General features: G+C 48.5%; 1 protein-coding gene across 2 annotated transcripts in view; it reads left to right on the top strand.

Annotated features, from left to right (window-relative positions):
• The window catches only part of EFTUD2 (elongation factor Tu GTP binding domain containing 2), a 21,784-nt gene extending 2,616 nt beyond the window's left edge, over nt 1-19,168 (top strand). For both annotated transcript variants that reach the window (XM_075117061.1, XM_075117062.1), the window contains exons 5-28: nt 1,907-1,982; nt 2,225-2,290; nt 2,531-2,566; nt 3,447-3,537; nt 4,663-4,745; nt 5,238-5,404; nt 6,496-6,620; nt 8,290-8,353; nt 8,715-8,805; nt 9,214-9,349; nt 9,643-9,770; nt 10,763-10,956; nt 11,087-11,198; nt 11,404-11,544; nt 11,914-12,015; nt 12,519-12,601; nt 13,741-13,827; nt 14,115-14,241; nt 14,700-14,787; nt 15,299-15,417; nt 15,905-15,999; nt 16,827-16,980; nt 17,960-18,067; nt 18,730-19,168. In XM_075117061.1, the coding sequence (XP_074973162.1) occupies nt 1,907-1,982; nt 2,225-2,290; nt 2,531-2,566; nt 3,447-3,537; nt 4,663-4,745; nt 5,238-5,404; nt 6,496-6,620; nt 8,290-8,353; nt 8,715-8,805; nt 9,214-9,349; nt 9,643-9,770; nt 10,763-10,956; nt 11,087-11,198; nt 11,404-11,544; nt 11,914-12,015; nt 12,519-12,601; nt 13,741-13,827; nt 14,115-14,241; nt 14,700-14,787; nt 15,299-15,417; nt 15,905-15,999; nt 16,827-16,980; nt 17,960-18,067; nt 18,730-18,825 (2,569 nt within the window). In that variant the 3' untranslated portion in view covers nt 18,826-19,168. The remainder of the gene's footprint in view (nt 1-1,906; nt 1,983-2,224; nt 2,291-2,530; nt 2,567-3,446; nt 3,538-4,662; nt 4,746-5,237; nt 5,405-6,495; nt 6,621-8,289; nt 8,354-8,714; nt 8,806-9,213; nt 9,350-9,642; nt 9,771-10,762; nt 10,957-11,086; nt 11,199-11,403; nt 11,545-11,913; nt 12,016-12,518; nt 12,602-13,740; nt 13,828-14,114; nt 14,242-14,699; nt 14,788-15,298; nt 15,418-15,904; nt 16,000-16,826; nt 16,981-17,959; nt 18,068-18,729) is intronic.

Here is a 19,168-nt window from a genome sequence, read left to right as displayed (position 1 = left end):
TAATCAGAAACCCTCGTGGTGCAGATTTGCTGAAAGCAAGTTTTCTTGACTGGCTCAAGAAATATTTATATGGTCAGTGTGTGGCACACCTTGTACTGGGACATTTTGGGCTGATCCCAGTGACCGTTGGCCTGCTGCTGTCTCAAATTATTTCTGTCTGTCCTGGACGAGTTTCCTGGGGGGAATTTTATGCCACCGGTCGCACGCAAAGTTGTAGGTCAGCATACACTGCAGGTAGGTTGTGCTTCTGCTGCACTTGGTGGTGTCTGCTGGTTGTGCCCTGCAAAGCAGCCCCTGGGACACCAGGGTTGGGAGAAAACCCTGGGAAAAAGTCCAAACAAATTTGAAAACCGAGAGATAATATCTCATGCAACTTTGGAAAGGAATGAAGAGAGTTTTTTTCTTTTGCTATTAAAAATATATCATCTTAGTATCAACGCCTCTAGTCGATGGGTGGAGGGGCTCTGTATCCTCGCGTGTGTAGTGCTTCTGTATGTTGTTCTCTATTTGAGGATGAACAGATTGAGCTGCGTGAGTGTCTTGTTAGGCTCATCTTTCCATGCGCCACTTCACGGCTAGTCAGAGCGTTTTCCAATTTTTAATAGTTGTCTTCAAGTGCAGCTCCCAGAACCAGACGCAGGCAGAGTAGCAGCTCCCTGTGTGCCAAACAGACCCCAACGTGAGCAGTCCCTCTGCGTGTCGTCGAGGAACCTGTTATTTTCTGGCAACAAAACTTCACTGGAGTTTGTATTCAGTCAGTTGGTTCCTTGGATGCCCAGGGCCTTTTTGGAACAGCTGCTTCTCAGGGCTGTCCCCTGATACTGCCAGTTTCGCCGTGTTCATTGATCACAGAGGTTTTTGGTACAGCCAGATACAAACCAAAGAGCCAGCTGGGTCTTGTTTTCCTAAGCAATCCATTTTGCTCTCAGTCAATGACCTGTACTTTTCATTATCTACCACTTTCCTGATCCCCGTGTCCTCTGCTTGTTCCTTCAGTAATGAATTCCTCTTCATCCTGTTTGTTGATATAAATTATTAGGATGGGGCTGGGAGAAATTCCCTGTGGGACTTACTCAGAAACCTGCAAGCTTGATATTGATTTCCCATTTAGCCTTATTTTAAGACAAATAAGCAAGCTTTTAATCAGTATTATTATTGATTTTTTAATTTTTTAGCTCTTAATCAGAATGTTGTACGTTAAGAAGTCTACCACATCAGTGAAAATTAAATCTTTTTAAAAAGGAGATTAGTGGACAGCACTTGTTTTCTGCAGACCCATAGCAATGGGTACTCGCTTTAGAGGCTCCCATTATTTTTTAGAGGAGTTGGTAATTTAGGATCTCAATTATATTTTGGCCAGGGTCCACGCAGAAGTGACCAGCCCATCATTAGGCAGCTGAGTTGCTGATTCTGAAAAGATTTAAATTCCGTGACTGTTTCCTTGAGTCCCTGGGAACGTCACTGTTTTAAGACCTGAAAATCATAATTAATGGTCTGTGGAGCCCCGTGGCTACCTTTTAAAACTGTGTGGGGTGCTTGTTATCCATCTCTGTGATTTACTTGACTGCCTGCCACTGTTTGAGTGGAAGCATTTCATCATCTGAGTACATGGATGTGACTTTTGCTCTAATACTGACTAGAAGAGAAGAAAAATATTCAATAATATTCCATCGCTGGCAGTTTTACCAGCTCCATATCCTCCCACCCACTGCCATCTGTCTAGGACTCCAACTCTCTTGTCCTCCCCATCTGTAAAGTGGGATTCTTCCTCCGCAGGGCATTGGCAGAATGAAACTTTGGAGAGGATTCAGGGGGCACCTTGGATAGAAAGTGTAGCTGAAATGGCTCCTACTTTTCTTAGACATAGCAGGAGCCTCCAACAGTCTTTTGTGTTTTGTTCCTCCAGTTTCCTGGCAGATCTGATGGACAACTCGGAGCTAATTCGAAATGTGACTCTGTGTGGGCACCTGCACCACGGGAAGGTAGTGTGAATATCCAACGTGTGTCGGGTAGTAGTAATGATCTGTGTGTTGCTTACTTTTACCGTTGCTCTGGATCCCTCGATCTCTGCAGCAGCAGTCTCTTTCTGCTCCTCTTGCTAATGCAGTTATTTGTAGGTTCTCTTTCAGCCACATGGAAATAATAACATGCCCAACTTTCTCTGTACTGGAGGGATGGGATGGTGCTTGTAACCTCCTTTCTCTCATGGTCTGATATTTTTCAGACATGTTTTGTTGACTGCCTGATAGAACAGACACACCCAGAAATCCGGAAGCGCTATGACCAGGACGTAAGTATCCCTGCCGGGGAACATGGGTTGGCTCTTATACTCAGGGGGAGCACGACTGTATGTGGGGAAAATGTGGTTTAGTGATTAGAAAGTAGGATTGGAAAGCCAGAGCTCAGTCCTAATTCTGCCTCTGTCACTTACTTGCCGCCTTGACCATGTGGGAAGAGTTACTGTGCCCTGCTTCAAACCTAATATTTTATACCAAAATGTGATACTCTGCCTTTTGTTTTGTCTTTGCAGCTTTGCTACACTGATATATTGTTCACAGAGCAAGAGGTGAGTGAGTGTCGTTGAACACTGATTTTTATGCAGTTGTCTCGTGCTTTACTCATAGTTACTTACTGTAGGCAGTTTCCTCTTCCATTTAGCAGCTTTTCATGCCTTCCACTTTTTGATTATTGTCTTTATCAATAAGATGATCTGCTCCTCTTGTTTACCTCAGCAAGATCTCTAGTTCAACTTCCTTCCATTTCCTACAACCCTCGTCTCCACGTATGATTTTATTTATCTGAGATGATAACCTGTGTAACGATGAAAATCTATACCGGAGTTATCCCAGCATATGGGTAACTCCTATTTTCTTTGAGGGAAAGAGGTGGAAGGGGTTTGCAGCAATGACGGATGGGGAGAGAAACTGATTTCAAAATAACCCTGTTTCTCTCGTTTCCTTTGACGGGAGCTCTTAGCTGGGTGCTCTGACTCCAAGTGGTTGGGCGTGAATGGGAATCTTTGTCCTACTTGCTAAGTATTGTAGTGACCAGAACAATCCTATGAAGCATTTTCATTCTCTTCATCCTAATGCTCTCCTTTGTACTCTGGGTGATCAAATCTTACGCTTTGAGGTATAACTTGATAGCAGCAGAAGAGCAAAAGCACAGAAAAACACGCATCTTCTGTCTCTGGTGTTGCGTGTTACACTTCCTGAGCCGAAATGAGGCATGGACTGTGCAGTCTGAGCTCAGACTCACCAGTCTGAGCCAGTGTGGATGGAGGAGCTGCAGCAATCCGAGGTTGTTCCTCCCAGGGAGTAACAGGATGTCCTGGATGGATGTTTACTGCTTTCCTTTTCTTTGGTCATCTTCTACATCTTTATATAGTGATGGTTTTTTTTTTTTTTCTTTCTTTTAACTGATAACCCTGGTTTCCTGTCTTTCAGAGGGGAGTTGGGATCAAGAGCACACCAGTGACTATTGTTCTGCCAGACACCAAAGGAAAGTCTTTCCTCTTCAACATCATCGACACTCCAGGTGATTGTGTAATCCTGAAAATCCTGTTTTGGGATGCCCTTAGCTAAAGGTAGCTTGATGCGTGGAGCAGATACGTGACTGTGTGAACCAAGGTTTCTCTCATTAATAAACCCCTTTGGTCCTCGGGATAGTGCTATTGACAGGAGTAGAGCAGTGAAAACTCGTACAGTGGTGGTTAACGAGGGCCTTCAAAGAGCTTTTGTGTTCGATTGCGGTGGGATTGTGTAGCACTGGCTCTCAGAAAAACAAAGAAAGAATCTATACCCTGAAACCTCACTGATTTATCTGGAAATGTCACTTAGGTGCAATGAAACCCAGGGAAACTTTCTTTCAGAGATGAAAACCCTTGTTTTGTTTTGTGTTTTTTCTAGATGATTCCAGCTTAGTCCTGAGCCTTTAGCTAAATTCATTCTTCTGAAATCACTTCCAGCACTAACGACTGTGCAGCTGGCTTTTAGTGAGGCTTGTGTTTCTGATGAGCAGGCCTGACTGAGGGCTGATGGGGCTGAAAGTGGGTTTCACTCAAGCATATGAGAAGCACATATAGAATTGGATTTTCCAGGTATTGTGCACGGTGTGGACTGTGCTTTTCTCAAATGCTGTTGCCCCACAGTGAGACTCGGCAAGTTCTCTCGAGCCTCTGACAAGCTCCTGTCGGGGAACATAATTATGGATCAACTTGTTGTAAGAAACCAAGGCCAAACTTGGGGAAACAGGGTCTTGGGACACATCTGTTGAGTTACAGCTCAAGATGAGGGAGGTTAGAGCGCAGGAGGAGACTGGAGGGAGAGGCATCTGTTGTTCTTTGCTGAGAAGTAATCTTCCTCCTTTTCCTGAAGTACTTGCACAGAACTGTGAGAAAAACAGTAACAAATGTGAGGAAAAGTGCCTGTTAAATGAGTTGTGTTTATTCTCAAAAAATAGCATTAAAGCTGAAGCAGATCCCTATACGGAGCTCTGGCAGCTGCTCCCAGTCCCTGTCTGAGGAGGCAGCCGTCTGTGTTCTGCCTCGCTGGGTGCCAGTGACCGGAGCAAGCTGCAGAGCCAGAGGGATGGCTTTCTACCCTCTGTGCTGCTGGTGTCAGAGCTTACTCTGGTTCTCACTACCATTTTCTGTTTTTGAAGGTCACGTCAATTTTTCTGACGAGGTGACAGCTGGCCTTCGTATTTCGGACGGCATTGTACTCTTCATTGATGCAGCTGAGGGGGTGAGTGCCAGGTTCTCATAGGGGTTAACTTCAAAATCTCTTCCTATGGAGTCTTTGATCCTGGCTTAGCATGAAGGCCTGGGATGGCCCAGCTTTCTGGGGTGAAGGGCTTTTGGAGGACAGTTTGGGAAGTGATTTTCCAGCCAAAACAGGGAGTCAAGCCTCTGGCTTCTGTGTTCAGGGCTGGCTCATGTAATGCGTGTGTCCTGTAGGCTGATTATCTAACTTGTTGGCATCTCCATCCCCACGATACCTAAATTGAGCACGTTATTTATATCAGAGATGTCCATGGGGTAGGATTCAAGGAGTTCGGTTGGGTTAGCACTGAATTCTAAATTTCAGGAAGATTAGCTGATTGCTGCTGCCTGAGCTTGGGTTTTTCTGTGGAGTTGCAGCCCTGTGTGTAAGGGTCGCTGCTTTGTCTGTCACGCCCTAGATAGCATTTTGTGGAGGGCTTTTTCTAGGGGTGTTTCTGCTTGTTATTGCCTGCAGGTGATGCTGAACACAGAGAGGCTGATCAAGCACGCGGTGCAGGAAAGGCTCGCAGTGACCGTGTGCATCAACAAGATAGACCGACTGATCCTGGAGCTGAAATTGCCCCCTACGGATGCTTATTACAAACTCCGACATATCGTAGATGAAGTTAATGGTCTGATCAGGTATGGGTGTTTGGGATGATGTGCCGTTAGTGCTCGCTGTCCCTGTTCCATTGCAGGTGCTTTTCTTTGGCAGCCTAAAGACTCATGAGTTTGTCTCTTGGTATGTTGAATCATAGAAAATGGGACAGGAAGAACCACTGGAAATTAATCTCATCCAATATATTGAATGATACAGGAAGGTCCAATCCTGTGTGAATTCTGACAAGCTTCATGGGTTCAGCTCTTTTTCCCCCATTCAAAAGTAGGGAAAGCGGACATATGACTGGAGCAGGGATCTTTTGTGCTCCCAAATGCCTTAGATACACTGAGGTTGTCCAGGCTGTATGCCAAATTGTAGGCTGAGATGTCTCAAAGCTCCTAAATATTAAATTTTGCAAAACTAATAGGAACTTGCTGTCCCAACCCCTAAGCAGAGACTGGTATTGCTGTGGTCAAATCTTGGAAGACCATGCCCAGAGAGGGGAGGGACATCTTCTCTAGCTTCCACAGTAGCAATGCATCATTTCTGTGGGTTCATCTGCCTCCAGGTGATGCTCTTAACAGCATTTGTCCCTTCACTGTGTGGGTGTCTGCACTGTAGCTGATGTAACCCCAAACCAGGCTTGCACAGGAGCTCGCTTACGTGTGTCTCTGTTCAATTGCTACTTGCATCAAGCGGCTCAGAGCAGGATAGTTTATCCTGTCTAGCGTGCTTGTGAACTCATTAAAACTGTTTCGATTCAATTCTATTTGCCTTGTATTATCTTTTCCCTTGCTTCGTTGACCAACTTTGCCTTTTTTTAGGGGCAGAAAAACTCTACCTGACAAAATATACAAAGCACCTGTGCTCGTAGTGTTTTAGTTCCAGGTCTTTAAATATTTCTTTGTACACTAATGCTTTGAAATTTATAGTCACAAAATGCTGCTGACCCTGCAGTTCCGATGGCAAGCATGCTGCAGCCCCTTTTAAGACGCTGTTCGGCAGTGTAGAATCCTTGCCTATCACATACTGCTGTTTGGTGTGGGAAGCAGATTTAAGTGTCTTCCTTGGTTCATAGCACTGATTTTTTTTTTTTTTTTTTCTCTTTTCTCTAAAAACTGTCTCCTCTCAGCATGTATTCCACCGATGAGAACCTCGTTCTGTCTCCCCTTCTGGGAAACGTGTGTTTCTCCAGTTCGCAGTACAGCATCTGCTTCACGCTGGGATCTTTTGCAAAGATTTATGCAGACACATATGGTGAGGATTATCCAGAAACCTTGTGCACTTTAACATCTCTTTTCCTAACCAATTTTGTTGAGGCTTTCTAAGCCATTCGGCTTTGGCTTTCACTGCACATATATGGCCAGTATGTGCGCTCTTGAATTTCTAGGAGTTGAGAGTTACTGCAGATCTGAGCCCTGGGTGATGGACAGAAAAAATACAGTTCTAACTTGTTTTTAGCTAGATAGTTTCTCTTGATAAATGTTTCCTGAGTCAGAAGCCAATATTTTATACATACCCTTAAGCAGAAAAAACAAGTCCTGCTATGGCAGTTGAAGGCAAGTGTGTGTGTTGTGCTTTGTCTCCTTATCAGAGCAGCTCAGAAGCGAAGCAGTTAAGTTCTGCCTGCCTTTTCACAAAAGCCTCCAGAGTCTGAGACTCAGCTGCAGCCGGGCACAAGCTTGGCCCACAAGGTTTTGCACTCTTGCCCTCTTTCTTTTTTAAGAAACTGTCTTTTTCTGGCTTTGATTTAATTTTCTGTTCCCCAGGTGCCCACTCAAGGCAATCTGCCACTTGTAAAAGTGGGCCTTTTGCTTGCATTAGCCAGCTGTACAGCCAAGACTTTTGAAGTCTTACTCTGGGGAATTCGGGGTGATCTGTAGGAGCTGTGAGCAGGGGAAGAAGGATGCTGTAAAGCAGCTGGCCTAGCTCTTGCAAAGAAGTTAGCCTGAGGGAAGATGAAGTTGTAGAGGTCAGGGACTGATGTGTCAGGACTATCATGTGTCCTCGTGAGTTTGGAGAAATAAATGAGTTCCGTGGGCGTCACAGCATTAACTCAATGCCTGCGAGGATGATACCCCTTCTTTGGGGGACTGATAAAGATGCAGGCACAGTCGGTAGGAGATGCCATCCGTGTGGGGCAGACATGAGCCGAACAGGTACTTGAAGTCAGTAATATTCAGTTGTGGCCACCAGGGATTTTATGTGCAGCCACTACACTTCAAAAAACATGAGTTGTAGTAGTTTAACTGTCAAAACCGCAGCCACCGTGAAATTTCTTATGCTTGCACATCTGCCCACAGCAAAAGCTTGTTTGGAAACTGCTGTAAATTATCACTGCTGTCTTATTATTTGTAAATTCACCGTGACAGCCAAGCATTACACTTCCTTCAGCACTTGGGTATTTGGCTCTGCGCTTAGTGCATCAGCTGAAAAAGAGGAAAGAACCTGGAGATGTTCTGCAAGGCAGAAAATGCTTGTGATAAGCCTGCGGGGCAGGTAGGGTATAAGCCATTCCAGCACCTTGGCACTACGGCGTCAGGCTGCAGCGTTAACGTTTGGAAAATGAAGCAGATGTAACTGGGTTCCTGCAGCGTGGCGTCTGGCAGGCCAGGTCTTCTCAGCTCTAACCTTGTGTGTAATTGAGAGAGTTGAAATGTTCCTGAGAAGCAAGTGTGCCAACCCACGGTGTACCTGGGCTGCTGCTGTCATCTGCAGTGGACTGTGTCCTGCCCGCCTCTCTGCCTGGTCTCCCCAGCTGAGGACTTAGTTGTTTATTCAGAATTGGGACCAAGCGTCACTCACCAGCATCGGTCCAATAAATTGAATCCTCAGGGTTATTTTAAAAGCCAAAATAAAAGATTTCCAAGATGAGAGAAATACAGTGATATCTGAGAGACTTTTGTAATTTGTTTTTTCCCTTTAGGAGATATCAATTATCAGGAGTTTGCAAAGCGGCTCTGGGGTGACATCTACTTCAACCCAAAGACGTAAGAAGCCTGTTTAAATGTCTGTTAGTTTATTTGATGGCTTTTTACCTGTAAAATGTGGGCTAGATGACCACCCAAGGTCTCTTCCAACCTGAGTTGTACTATGGTCCTGTGATGGAGTAGTATCTGGGAAGGGTTGAGTCAGTCCTGTGAATCCACGTGGTCCTGAATCCCGTAAGTGGGAGCGGAGAGCCTTTTCTGGCCTTTGTTTGGAGCAAGCAGGACTCCCATGTCCGTGACTGCTTCTGGGGAGACTGGGAGGGAGAACATAACCTGGGAAAAGCAGAGGCTATGTTTGCAGCAGGGCTGCTTGCAGGCTGCAGAGTGCTGCCGCCTCATGTCTCCTTTTGTCCCCCAACAGCCGCAAGTTCACTAAAAAGGCCCCAACGAGCAGTTCTCAGCGCAGTTTTGTGGAGTTCATTCTGGAGCCCCTGTACAAGATCCTGGCTCAGGTATGTCATGGTTCATTCTCCTTCCCACAGTTCCAGGTAGGGGGAGCCAAGGCTGAACACTGGGTGGTGGGTGTCTGGTGCGTGTGGGTCTCTCCTGCCCTGTTACACAGTGGCATCTTCACAGACTGCTGGGTTTGGGGGTGCAGAGCAGTGGTGAGCAACTCTGAAACAGCTGCTCCTTGCAAATATAGCCCTATATTTGCAGTTAATAGAACTGCATTTGCTCTTTCTGTATGCTCTAATATCAGCCAAGTGTTAACTTAAACCAGCCATCCAGTTCTTGTGTGAGCTCTAATCCAGAGCAGGTCCAGAGCCCTGAGGGTGGTGGCCAGTGTGTGAGGCTGTACCTGGGAGTTATTGGCGTGGACCCCTGCAGCAAAGCAGAGAGTGGTGCTTTTTGTCTTGCAGGTGGTGGGGGATGTGGATACGACCCTGCCCAGGACTCTGGATGAGCTTGGCATTCACCTGACCAAAGAGGAGTTGAAACTGAACATTCGGCCCCTCCTGCGGCTTGTCTGCAAGAAGTTCTTTGGGGAGTTCACAGGTAAATGCTGTTTGTCTTCCCCTCCACAATCTTCCCAATACCCTAGCCTCACATCAGCAGAGGTAAGGGCTGTATTACAGCCATGGAGTGCTCGCTTGCACAGATTCCTTCTCAGCTTTCCAAATATAAAATATTAAGCCATTTTTCCCCAAGGACAGCTTGAGACGCTGCTCCCATCTTCCCCGTTGCTGTGGGTGCACTGCAGTCAGAATGGCTTTGCCTTGTGTTTATTAGAGGAAAGAAATGGACTCCATGCTGCTTAATCATGTTCTCATGAAATATTACTTTTCCAGGCTTTGTGGACATGTGTGTGCAGCATATCCCCTCCCCAAAAGTTGGAGCCAAGACGAAAATCGAGCATACCTACACTGGCGGTGTCGACTCTGACCTAGGGGAGGCCATGAGTGAATGCGACCCGGATGTAAGGAAACTCTTCTGCTTTGCTCTGAGTGTCCAAAAGCGTGGCAAATATGCCCTCCTTTCACTGCCTTGACAGGGCAGCTGCCTCCTAGACAGCCATCTGCACAGATTTGACTTCCAGCGTTTTGAAACCTCTCATCCGATACTGAAACAAATCTCTTCACTCTGAGAAACTTTAGCTGCCTGCCAGGGCAGCCCTTGAGAGAAAGAATTGTTTGACAGTGTTCAGAGAAGAACAGGACTAGGTTAGGACTTCAGGGCACATGGGAACTGCAGGGTGATTTTGTGTCCTTTTGCTGTCTTTTTGTCCCTTTCCCTTGAAGTTTGATTCTCTCTCCAAACTCTGAGAAAACTGATCTGAACTATACTGATAAAAATAACCCTACATTAGTTAGTCAGCACCTTTCCTATCAAAGCCTTGCAAAAACCTTCCTCCTCAAACAGCTTGTACTGAGCTGTCATTCAGAGTTGTCTAGAGCCACCAACGCCAGCCAGCAGCTAGTGAGGAATTTGCCCGTGACTTTTGCTCTAATGTCTGGAGAGAAAATGAATCGCTTGTTTTAATGAGTTGTGATTACCCACACAAAACCGTACAGTGGTGACTGTTACCGGATCAGCAGTTGTGGAGCGACCTTATGGGACTGAGAGCTGTGATCTGTGGAGGCTCGGGTGCTCTGCCCTGAGCTGGTTTGCTGGGTAGCAGATGACGTTTCTTCTCGTGGCCTTGTCCTGGCTGGTATTTACTGGTCCACAAGAGGAGGGAGGATTGCTCCAGAAAGGTCCACCGTAGTCGTTCCAGATGTCTCCCTACAGGGCAAGGAGATGTAAGGCTTCTAGTGCAAGGAAATTAAGGACTTGGCAGTCAAAAGAAGCATTTCTAAGTTTCAGCCCATTAATCCCTATGTATCCATGAGCCTTACCAGGTCTGTGTCTGTTTCTTGACTTTATTTTGAAAGAGGCTTATTTCTCTCTCTGTCTCTCTTTCCTGAAAAGGGTCCGTTGATGTGTCACACGACAAAAATGTACAGCACAGATGACGGTGTTCAGTTCCACGCCTTTGGCAGAGTGCTCAGTGGTACCATCCATGCTGGGCAGCCTGTGAAGGTCCTTGGAGAGAACTATACCCTGGAAGATGAGGAGGATTCCCAGATCTGCACTGTCGGGCGCCTCTGGATCTCGGTTGCGAGGTATGGTAACATGCTCCTTTGGGAGAGGAGTCACTTGGAGTCATTGCTGCCCGGGACAGGGAGGACAGCGCTGCGAGGGGCCTGCGGCTGGCAGTAGCGAGCACCGCAGTGATGCTCTCCTGCCTTTTAGGTATCACATTGAGGTAAACCGGGTTCCTGCTGGCAACTGGGTGCTGATAGAAGGAGTAGACCAGCCCATAGTGAAGACTGCAACCGTCACAGAGCCTCGGGGAAATGAGGAGGTACTGTGCATAGCTGGTATCGCTCAGTCAAGGTGGTGGAGTGCATCCCAAAAGCTCCAGTGGTGAGGTTAAAGAAACCTGCTCTGCCAAGGTGCCGGGCCACAAGAGCCCCTAAGAGAAACAGAACAGCTTCAGATGCTGTGTCTAACTCAAGTGGCCATTTAATGGTGCAGGATTTCATCTCTTTGTCCTTATCTGGTTTCAGGCTCAGATCTTCCGTCCTTTGAAGTTCAACACCACATCTGTCATCAAAATCGCTGTAGAGCCGGTCAACCCCTCAGAGCTCCCCAAAATGTTAGATGGTCTCCGCAAAGTCAACAAGAGTTACCCCTCGCTTACTACCAAGGTATTTCTGGTGTATGTATGGCTGTTCTCAGCTCGTGCTCTGGCCTATCTTGTAGGCTGATGTTCAAAAATTTTTAACTGAAGGTTGTTTTGGTGTATGTTTTCTGATGCTGTTGCACTTGATCTCATAAATCACACGGAAACAGCAGAAAACTGTAAATCCAGCGCAAAAACACATGCCTTGCTGTTCCAGGGAAGCAGCTTTCTGCAGAGCGCATCAACACTTTCTGCTAGGAAAGGCTGTGGGAGCTATCCTTGGGGTGCTCTGATCCTAACCAATTTATTTAAAGCAAATAATTGTGTAGGAGCCTGGAAGGCAAGGGCCTGTGAACGGCAACGCTGTCAGTTGAACCCCTCTCTTACTTTTCAGGTGGAAGAGTCTGGGGAGCATGTGATCCTGGGGACGGGGGAGCTCTATCTGGATTGTGTGATGCATGATCTACGGAAGATGTATTCAGAGATTGATATCAAGGTGAGGAAATGGGAGGGATTTTCCCAGCTGGGAAAGGGGTTTTGTCCCCCTATCTCAGAAGAATGGAAAAACAAACCTAACTGAATGTACAGGATGGGTTTTGTCAGGTCCTTTTAAAAGGAAAAAAGGGCTGTTAGGATGCAAAAGTAACTTTTACAGCCTGTGTCACACCATTGTGATTGAGGGCCTGAAAATCAGCTTGGAGAGGCTTGTGTGACCATGTTGCAGCCTTTTCCTGTACTTCAGCCGTTGCCTGGCTAGCATCAAATAAATAAACTGAGCAGAATTTTTCATACCTGGAATTACATTTAAATGTTCCTGTCTTGTTTGAAGGAAGGCATTAGTAACGCTGCCTGTGCAGGCCTCAGTGGTTCTTACTCAAGGCTGATTAAAACTGGCAGATGAATCAGTTTTTTCATGTAGGTGTTCAACGGTTTCGAACAGTGTCTTTAACAGCAGAAAAAGTACTTGGAAACCGTACAAACCTGTTGTTGTTGTGCCAGGTCGCCGATCCAGTTGTGACATTCTGCGAGACAGTGGTGGAAACGTCCTCCCTAAAGTGCTTTGCTGAGACACCCAACAAGAAGTAAGAGCCCATGGGCAAGCTGGGCATTGGGGACAGGCAGATGGAGGGGTTTGCTGGGGACTAGGCTTCGTCCCCTCCAAGGGGTCAGTTCTTGTGGCTGTTGTCCAGACAAGTGGCGCATGCCTGAGCTGGCAGTCTGCCCTCACAGCAGCTCTGCTGAACTCCTCAGTATCACGCTTGAGTCCCAGGGATGCTTCTGTGCTTTGTAGGAACTCTCAGAATGGGGGGAGTAAAGACAGATCCACATCCTCCTCTTTTAGCCAAATTTCCCACCTTCTCAGCAGTTTTGTGGCATTTCCGAGCCCAGGAGATGTATTGGGATCCTAGAGCAGGTGCCAAAGAGCCCGGTGCTACCTTCAGTAACTCCACAAATAATTCATGAGCAAGAGCTTTGTCTTCTCTTATTAATTCTTAATCTTGAAACAGATTTTTTCCTTCCTGCTGATGCACTCTAGTCTTACAGCCTGGCCTTGTCTTCTTCCTCCAGCAATGCATTGTGAGATACACATGTTTGAAAGACAGAGACCTGGGAGGGGACATAGGCTGAATAACCGGGATGAAATCTGGGAGCACAGGACACTTTAATGCCTGAATTCTCAGGGAAATCATGATCTGTCATCTGCTGAAGATCGCTTTCCTTTGTTCCCCTGTGGTTTCTGGTTCTTCTTGCCCTCTTTTATTCTGATATGCTCTCTCCATGGTTGGCAACTTTATTTTTGGGAACAGAAAAGTTCTAGGCTTAGATATGTGGGTGTGTGGAGTGACCCGCTGTGGTTACTTGCATTGGTGAGGTTCTCCAAGGCGACATCCTGTGTGTCAGACACGGTGAGTGCTGGCTCTGATAGAAGCATATTGCCTGGCCCATGGGCTGCCTTCTGCAGCCTGGACTAGGGCTGGACATCTGGCAGGAGGGATGGAGCCATGCTGTCCCTCAGCAATCTGCTTCTGGAGATGAGCAGACTTTGGAGAGCAGTTGTTAAGCGCCGGGGCTGTCTTTACAAGCAAGACAATAACAGCAAAGGACACGGATGGCTTCTTCTCCCTAGTTGTATTCGAGGCAGTGCACAGTCCCTGAGGTCCTGCCAATTACTCCCATTTCCATCGTTCTGCAGACTAATTGCAACTGTCTCTCTTCTCAGGAACAAGATCACGATGATTGCTGAGCCTCTGGAGAAGGGACTCGCAGAGGACATTGAAAATGAAGTGGTCCAGATAACGTGGAATAGGTATGATTAATCTGGGGAGAGCAGGAATCCACCTAGAATCAAATAATTGGAGATAAACGGGAATGGTGGGATCTGCAAGGTGCACAGTATCAGCCAGTAGCCTCTAGGCAGGGTTCCTGGGTTCAGTATTGCTACCAGCTAGTCCATGAGCATCCCTGCCCCAGCAAATGAGTTGCCCCAGATAAAAAGCTGAGACCATTTTATGCCTGAAGGAAACAGGGACGTAAATATGTTGTGAGTGCAGGTTGGATACTTGTTTCCTAAAGTTTCTTCCCTTCTTCTTTCAGAAAGAAGCTAGGTGAATTCTTCCAGACTAAGTATGACTGGGATTTGCTGGCTGCCCGTTCCATCTGGGCCTTTGGGCCAGACGCCACTGGCCCAAACATCCTCGTAGATGATACGCTGCCCTCAGAGGTGAGAAACACAAGCGGGGGGTTGTTTCAGCGAGACGTTTGTCCTGTGGTGCCAAAAGGTGACCGCTCTTTCCAGGACCTGCAGCAAGGTCCTAATGCTGTTGCAGTGCTTGTTGGTTTGCCAGATGTCAGATCTGCTGTACTTTCTCAACCAGACTCCAGACCTGGCTAGCAAATCGCCTGTTACTTCTCAGGCACTGCTATTTGGGCCAATGTCCTCAAAATTGTCAAATAATTGGCCTGCCTCTTAGAATTACCAAAATATGGACTCTCTTAATTTATAGCTGTAGATGCCAAACTCTGAAGCTGATGCTCCTGAGCTGTAAGAGGGAGGGATGAACATTGGAGGTATTGGGGCACATCGCTGCTCTTCTAGGAACGGGCTTTTAAATACTGGGGTCTGTCTGTTACTGCCTTGTGATGCAGAGTAGGTCTCTGAAGCAGTCTGTCTGTCTGTAGGTGGACAAGTCGCTGCTGGGCTCTGTGAAGGACAGCATTGTGCAAGGATTTCAGTGGGGGACCAGGGAAGGGCCTCTCTGTGATGAACGTAAGTAGGACCTGTGGAGAAGTGGAGCTAACAAGATCAATTAAATTATTCCATCACCAGCCATTCAAGTGATTTTAGTGCAGACCCTCAGGAGCCAGTTCCCTTTTTGTGGTGACAGCTCTGGGGGTGGGTGACAAGAGAGATAACAGAACCTCCCCCTTTTTCCCGGCTGCAGATGCCACCCAGGCACCAGCACTTGCTTGTCTACAAAGTAGGGCCTGTTTGCTGGCAAGCTGGCTTCCCCGGACCTTGGCTCTGCTCCTCATGTAGTTCAGGTACAGATCACTGAGCACCCTGCAAGATAGGCCGCTGAACTGTCTGTCTTGGAGATGCAGGTTTAGGACACGGTGATGTCTTCCCTGGTGGAATTAAATTTAGAACTTCTGGTGGCTCTAGGTCGTTGCCTGGGTCTTTACTATGCACACAGGGTCTCTGGGGATGCACGGTTGGTGCTGGTAGGGCAGAGAACATCCCCCTCGAGTCACTTGCTGTCATTTCTGCCCGCCCTTAGTGATCCGCAACGTGAAGTTTAAGATCCTGGATGCAGTGATTGCTCAGGAGCCCTTGCACCGGGGTGGAGGACAGATCATCCCAACGGCCCGGAGAGTGGTGTATTCCGCTTTTCTGATGGTGAGGACTACACTGTGCGTGACAAAGACTGAGCCTTGCACTGCCCCAGCTCCTGTGGGCTGGGGGAGGAGTGCAGGTTGCACGTGTGCTGCAGTATCTGCCCCAAGGATGTTGGTTTAAACTGACTCACTCATCCATTAATGTTTTCAGCGCCCTTGTGGGCTGGCAGATGGGTTTTACAAGCAGTCACGTTCCAGTCTGGCTGGAAACTTGTGTGTGTCTGCTCTCTTTCCCCTTTTTGCTACTGTTTGCCTTGCTAGGAAGGGTGAGTGTGGGGGAGAGGGAAGCATATGACTCATGGCCAGAAGGAGAAAAGCTCCTTTCAGTGTTTGACGTTGGTTTGGGCAGCCATGGGGCAGCAGAAACCTTTTCATCCCCAGTCAGGCACTGTGTTTGACTGGGGTATGCCAGTCCCTGACTCTTACTTGAACCAAATTCTGTTGGCGCTGCTGGAGGCTCAGTGGCTTGTGTCCCTTTCTCCCCACAGGCCACCCCTCGCCTGATGGAGCCCTACTACTTCGTGGAGGTGCAGGCTCCTGCCGACTGCGTGTCTGCAGTGTACACGGTCCTGGCCAGGCGGAGGTGAGCTGCTCTGACCAGCTGCCATCACCTTAGTGTCGCAAAGCAGCAACTGCTCGCTTGGGGTCTGGGTCGCTAGAGACATTCGCAGTCCTAGCACTGCTTGTAAAGCCAGGGGAGGGGGTGAAATCTGTGTGAAGTGGCAGCTGAAAGCTTCCTTGGCTGCTCCCAGCCCCTCTGCTGTGTGGGGAGGGGATGTCCAGGATTACACGCAGCCTTTGCCTTGTAACTGGCTCTTCCTGAGTGTCAGGAGAATATATAAAGGGATATGAGACCCCACCTGGAGTACTGTGTTCAACTCTGGGGGCCCCAGCATAAGACAGACACGGACCTGCTCAAGCAGGTCCAAAGAGGGCTGTGAAGATGATCTCCAGGCTGGAGTCCCTCCCATGCGAGGACGGGCTGTGAGAGTCAGGGTTGTTCAGCCTCAAGAAGAGAAGAAGGCGCTGGGGAGACCCTCTTGTGGCCTTTCAGTATATAAAAGGGGCTAATAAGAAAGATGGGGAGGGACTTTTTATCAGGGAGTGTAGTGACAGGATGAGGTGTAACAGTTTTAAACTGACAGGGCAGGTTTAGATTGGACATGAGGAACATTTTACTGTGATGGTGATGAGACATTGGAACAAGTTGCCCAGAGCAGCTGTGGGTGCCCCATCCCTGGAAGCGTTCAAGGCCGTGTTGGATGGGGCTTTGAGCAACCTCATCTGGCGGAAGGTGTCCCTGCCCATGGCAGGGGGCTTGGACTAGATGATCTCTAAGGTCCCTTCCAACCCAAACCGTTCTGTGATTCCATGACACATAGGAAGACTAATGTTCTGATGTGTTGGCAGAGGCCATGTGACGCAAGATGCTCCAATCCCAGGCTCCCCTCTCTACACCATCAAAGCCTTCATCCCAGCCATTGATTCATTTGGGTTTGAGACAGACTTGAGGACCCACACGCAGGGACAAGCCTTCTCGCTCTCTGTCTTCCACCACTGGCAGGTAAGTCCATGCCCTGGCGAGACTGGGAAGAAGGGCACGGTAGGGTCGGGCACCAGGTAGCGGCTCTCAGTAGGGCTCACACAGAGCTGGACAGCTCTGTAGAACATCTTCAAAGGATCTTGAGTTGGGGAGGCTTTGTACGCTAGCTGTTAAGTGTCTGCCAGAAGCCATCGGCTTTGTTCCAAGTCATATCACCCTTTGCCCTAGCGAGGAAGCGCTGCGTGCTGCTGCTTGCTGAGCGTAATGGTTCTTTACTGCTTGGAGAGAGGGCACCCTCATCAGGGAGAAGGGGAGCTGTTCTGGTGCGCTCGGTGCCCTGCAGCTTGGGGAGCAGAGGGCTTGGAGCAGGGCTCGGACTCATTGGCCTGCTGTAAGACATGGATTGCCACACTTCAGCTTTGCCTCTCAGAGGAAGCTTTTTAAACCTATGGGAAACAGGGTTTGGGACAAAATACTGTCCTCCTGCTACTTACCCGTCTGGGGCAAATCAAGTCTCGTGGGAGCTACCCCTGTGAGCCTGCAAAGTGCACAGCTACTTGTGCCGCAGCCAGGTAGGAGCAGCAACAGCAGCAACTGAGCACCAAGAGCTGACTTAAATGCCAAGATGTACAAGCCTGAGGCTTGACTCTGAAAAGAATACGTGTGCCTGATTTCTAGAGAGGGTTGCACTGACTGGGACCCACGTGGGTTTTTCTGGTTAGCAGGTTTTTAGAGGTCTTAGGGTACACCGGCAAGTGGGGAAGGTGGGACGTGTTCTTGGCTTGGGTTTGCAACACTATTAGGGACTTCTTGCAGGAATGATCACCAGTAGGGATGTGACAGTTTTTCTGTGCCAGGAGAACAGATGGGGTGTTGGGGCTGTCACACCAAGGCTGGGGGTGTCTGCAGGGCCCAGGGGTGTTTCCTGTTGCAGTTCAGGCTCTCCAGGAGGCTGAACCAGCCCCCAGCATCACTGTCATGTCCTGGCCCTGTGTTTCAGATTGTGCCTGGTGACCCCTTGGACAAGAGCATCGTTATCCGACCTCTGGAGCCCCAACCAGCCCCACATCTGGCCAGAGAGTTCATGATCAAGACCAGGCGTAGGAAGGTATGTCTGGGAGCAGTCCCTATAGCGTCCCTCTGTCCATCTGTACCAGCAGCTGAGCTGTTGCAGTGTTGTCCCATGGGCATGCCACGTCCCCTCTCTCTTCCCAGGGTGGACTGGTCCTTTGTGCCTCGGGTCTTCCCTCACTCTTGATCCCTCACGCTGCTGGTTGGTGCCTGTGATAGTCCCGTGAGTGACTCATCTGGCAGCGACTCCAGCCAAAAGCAGGGTCCTGCAGCATCCGCTGAGCCCTGCTCCCTCCCCAGTGCCCATCTGAGCCCTCGGTGGCCTGAAGTAGTCCATTTGTCCTGAAAAAAAAAAAAAATTCTGTGCTGGTTTAGTGAGCTGGACTGAGGCGTTGGAGGCACATCTAGGACCACATAGGGGAGCAGAGGGAATCACACTCCACTTTGGGAGGGCAGTGAGATGATATATATGCTAAACAGCAGCAGCAGCCACGCATTTGCAGCTTCCTGAGAGACTATTAGATGTCTTTAAGCTGCTGAGCAATGCCTGATCCCTTGCAAATTCTCCTGCCTCCTCTGGAGCCTGAAAATTTATCTTACTGAGGGATACCAGGGTGCTTCTGTGGGATCTCTGCCACAATGGCTGTATGAGTGCTGGCTACCAGAGGAATAACCTCTGGTTTTGCGGTTACCCTGCAGGGCTTGAGCGAGGATGTGAGCATCAGCAAGTTCTTCGACGACCCCATGTTGCTGGAGCTGGCCAAGCAAGATGTTGTTCTCAACTACCCCATGTGAACGTGCTGCTGTGGCGTGAGGGCTGACCCGAGACCTGGCCGGCAGCTGTCTGTCCTTCCCCATCCCTGCTTGCCCAGCCCTGGCTCCTGGATGCTCAGGGCACGCAGGGAACCGCTCCTCAGGTTGCTCTTTCACGGCTGTAGAAGTCTCCCTGGGCATTCGTGGACTGTGCGCTCAGGGCCTGTCCTGTATAGAGAGCAGCCCCGAGCGCTGATGCTTTTTGTATTATTAGTCTTCAGCCATTATGGCTTCCAGTGAGGAGATTTTCCCTTTGGATAGGCTCTCCAGGCACATGGGTTATCCCCGGCTGCAGCAGAGCAGCCTGAATATAATGTCAAGATTA

This window comes from Phalacrocorax aristotelis, chromosome 23, assembly GCF_949628215.1.
Source record: "Phalacrocorax aristotelis chromosome 23, bGulAri2.1, whole genome shotgun sequence".
Lineage (NCBI taxonomy): Eukaryota > Metazoa > Chordata > Aves > Suliformes > Phalacrocoracidae > Phalacrocorax > Phalacrocorax aristotelis.
The sequence above is the reverse complement of the archived record's forward strand: the minus strand, read 5'-3'. Positions and strand labels throughout refer to the sequence as shown.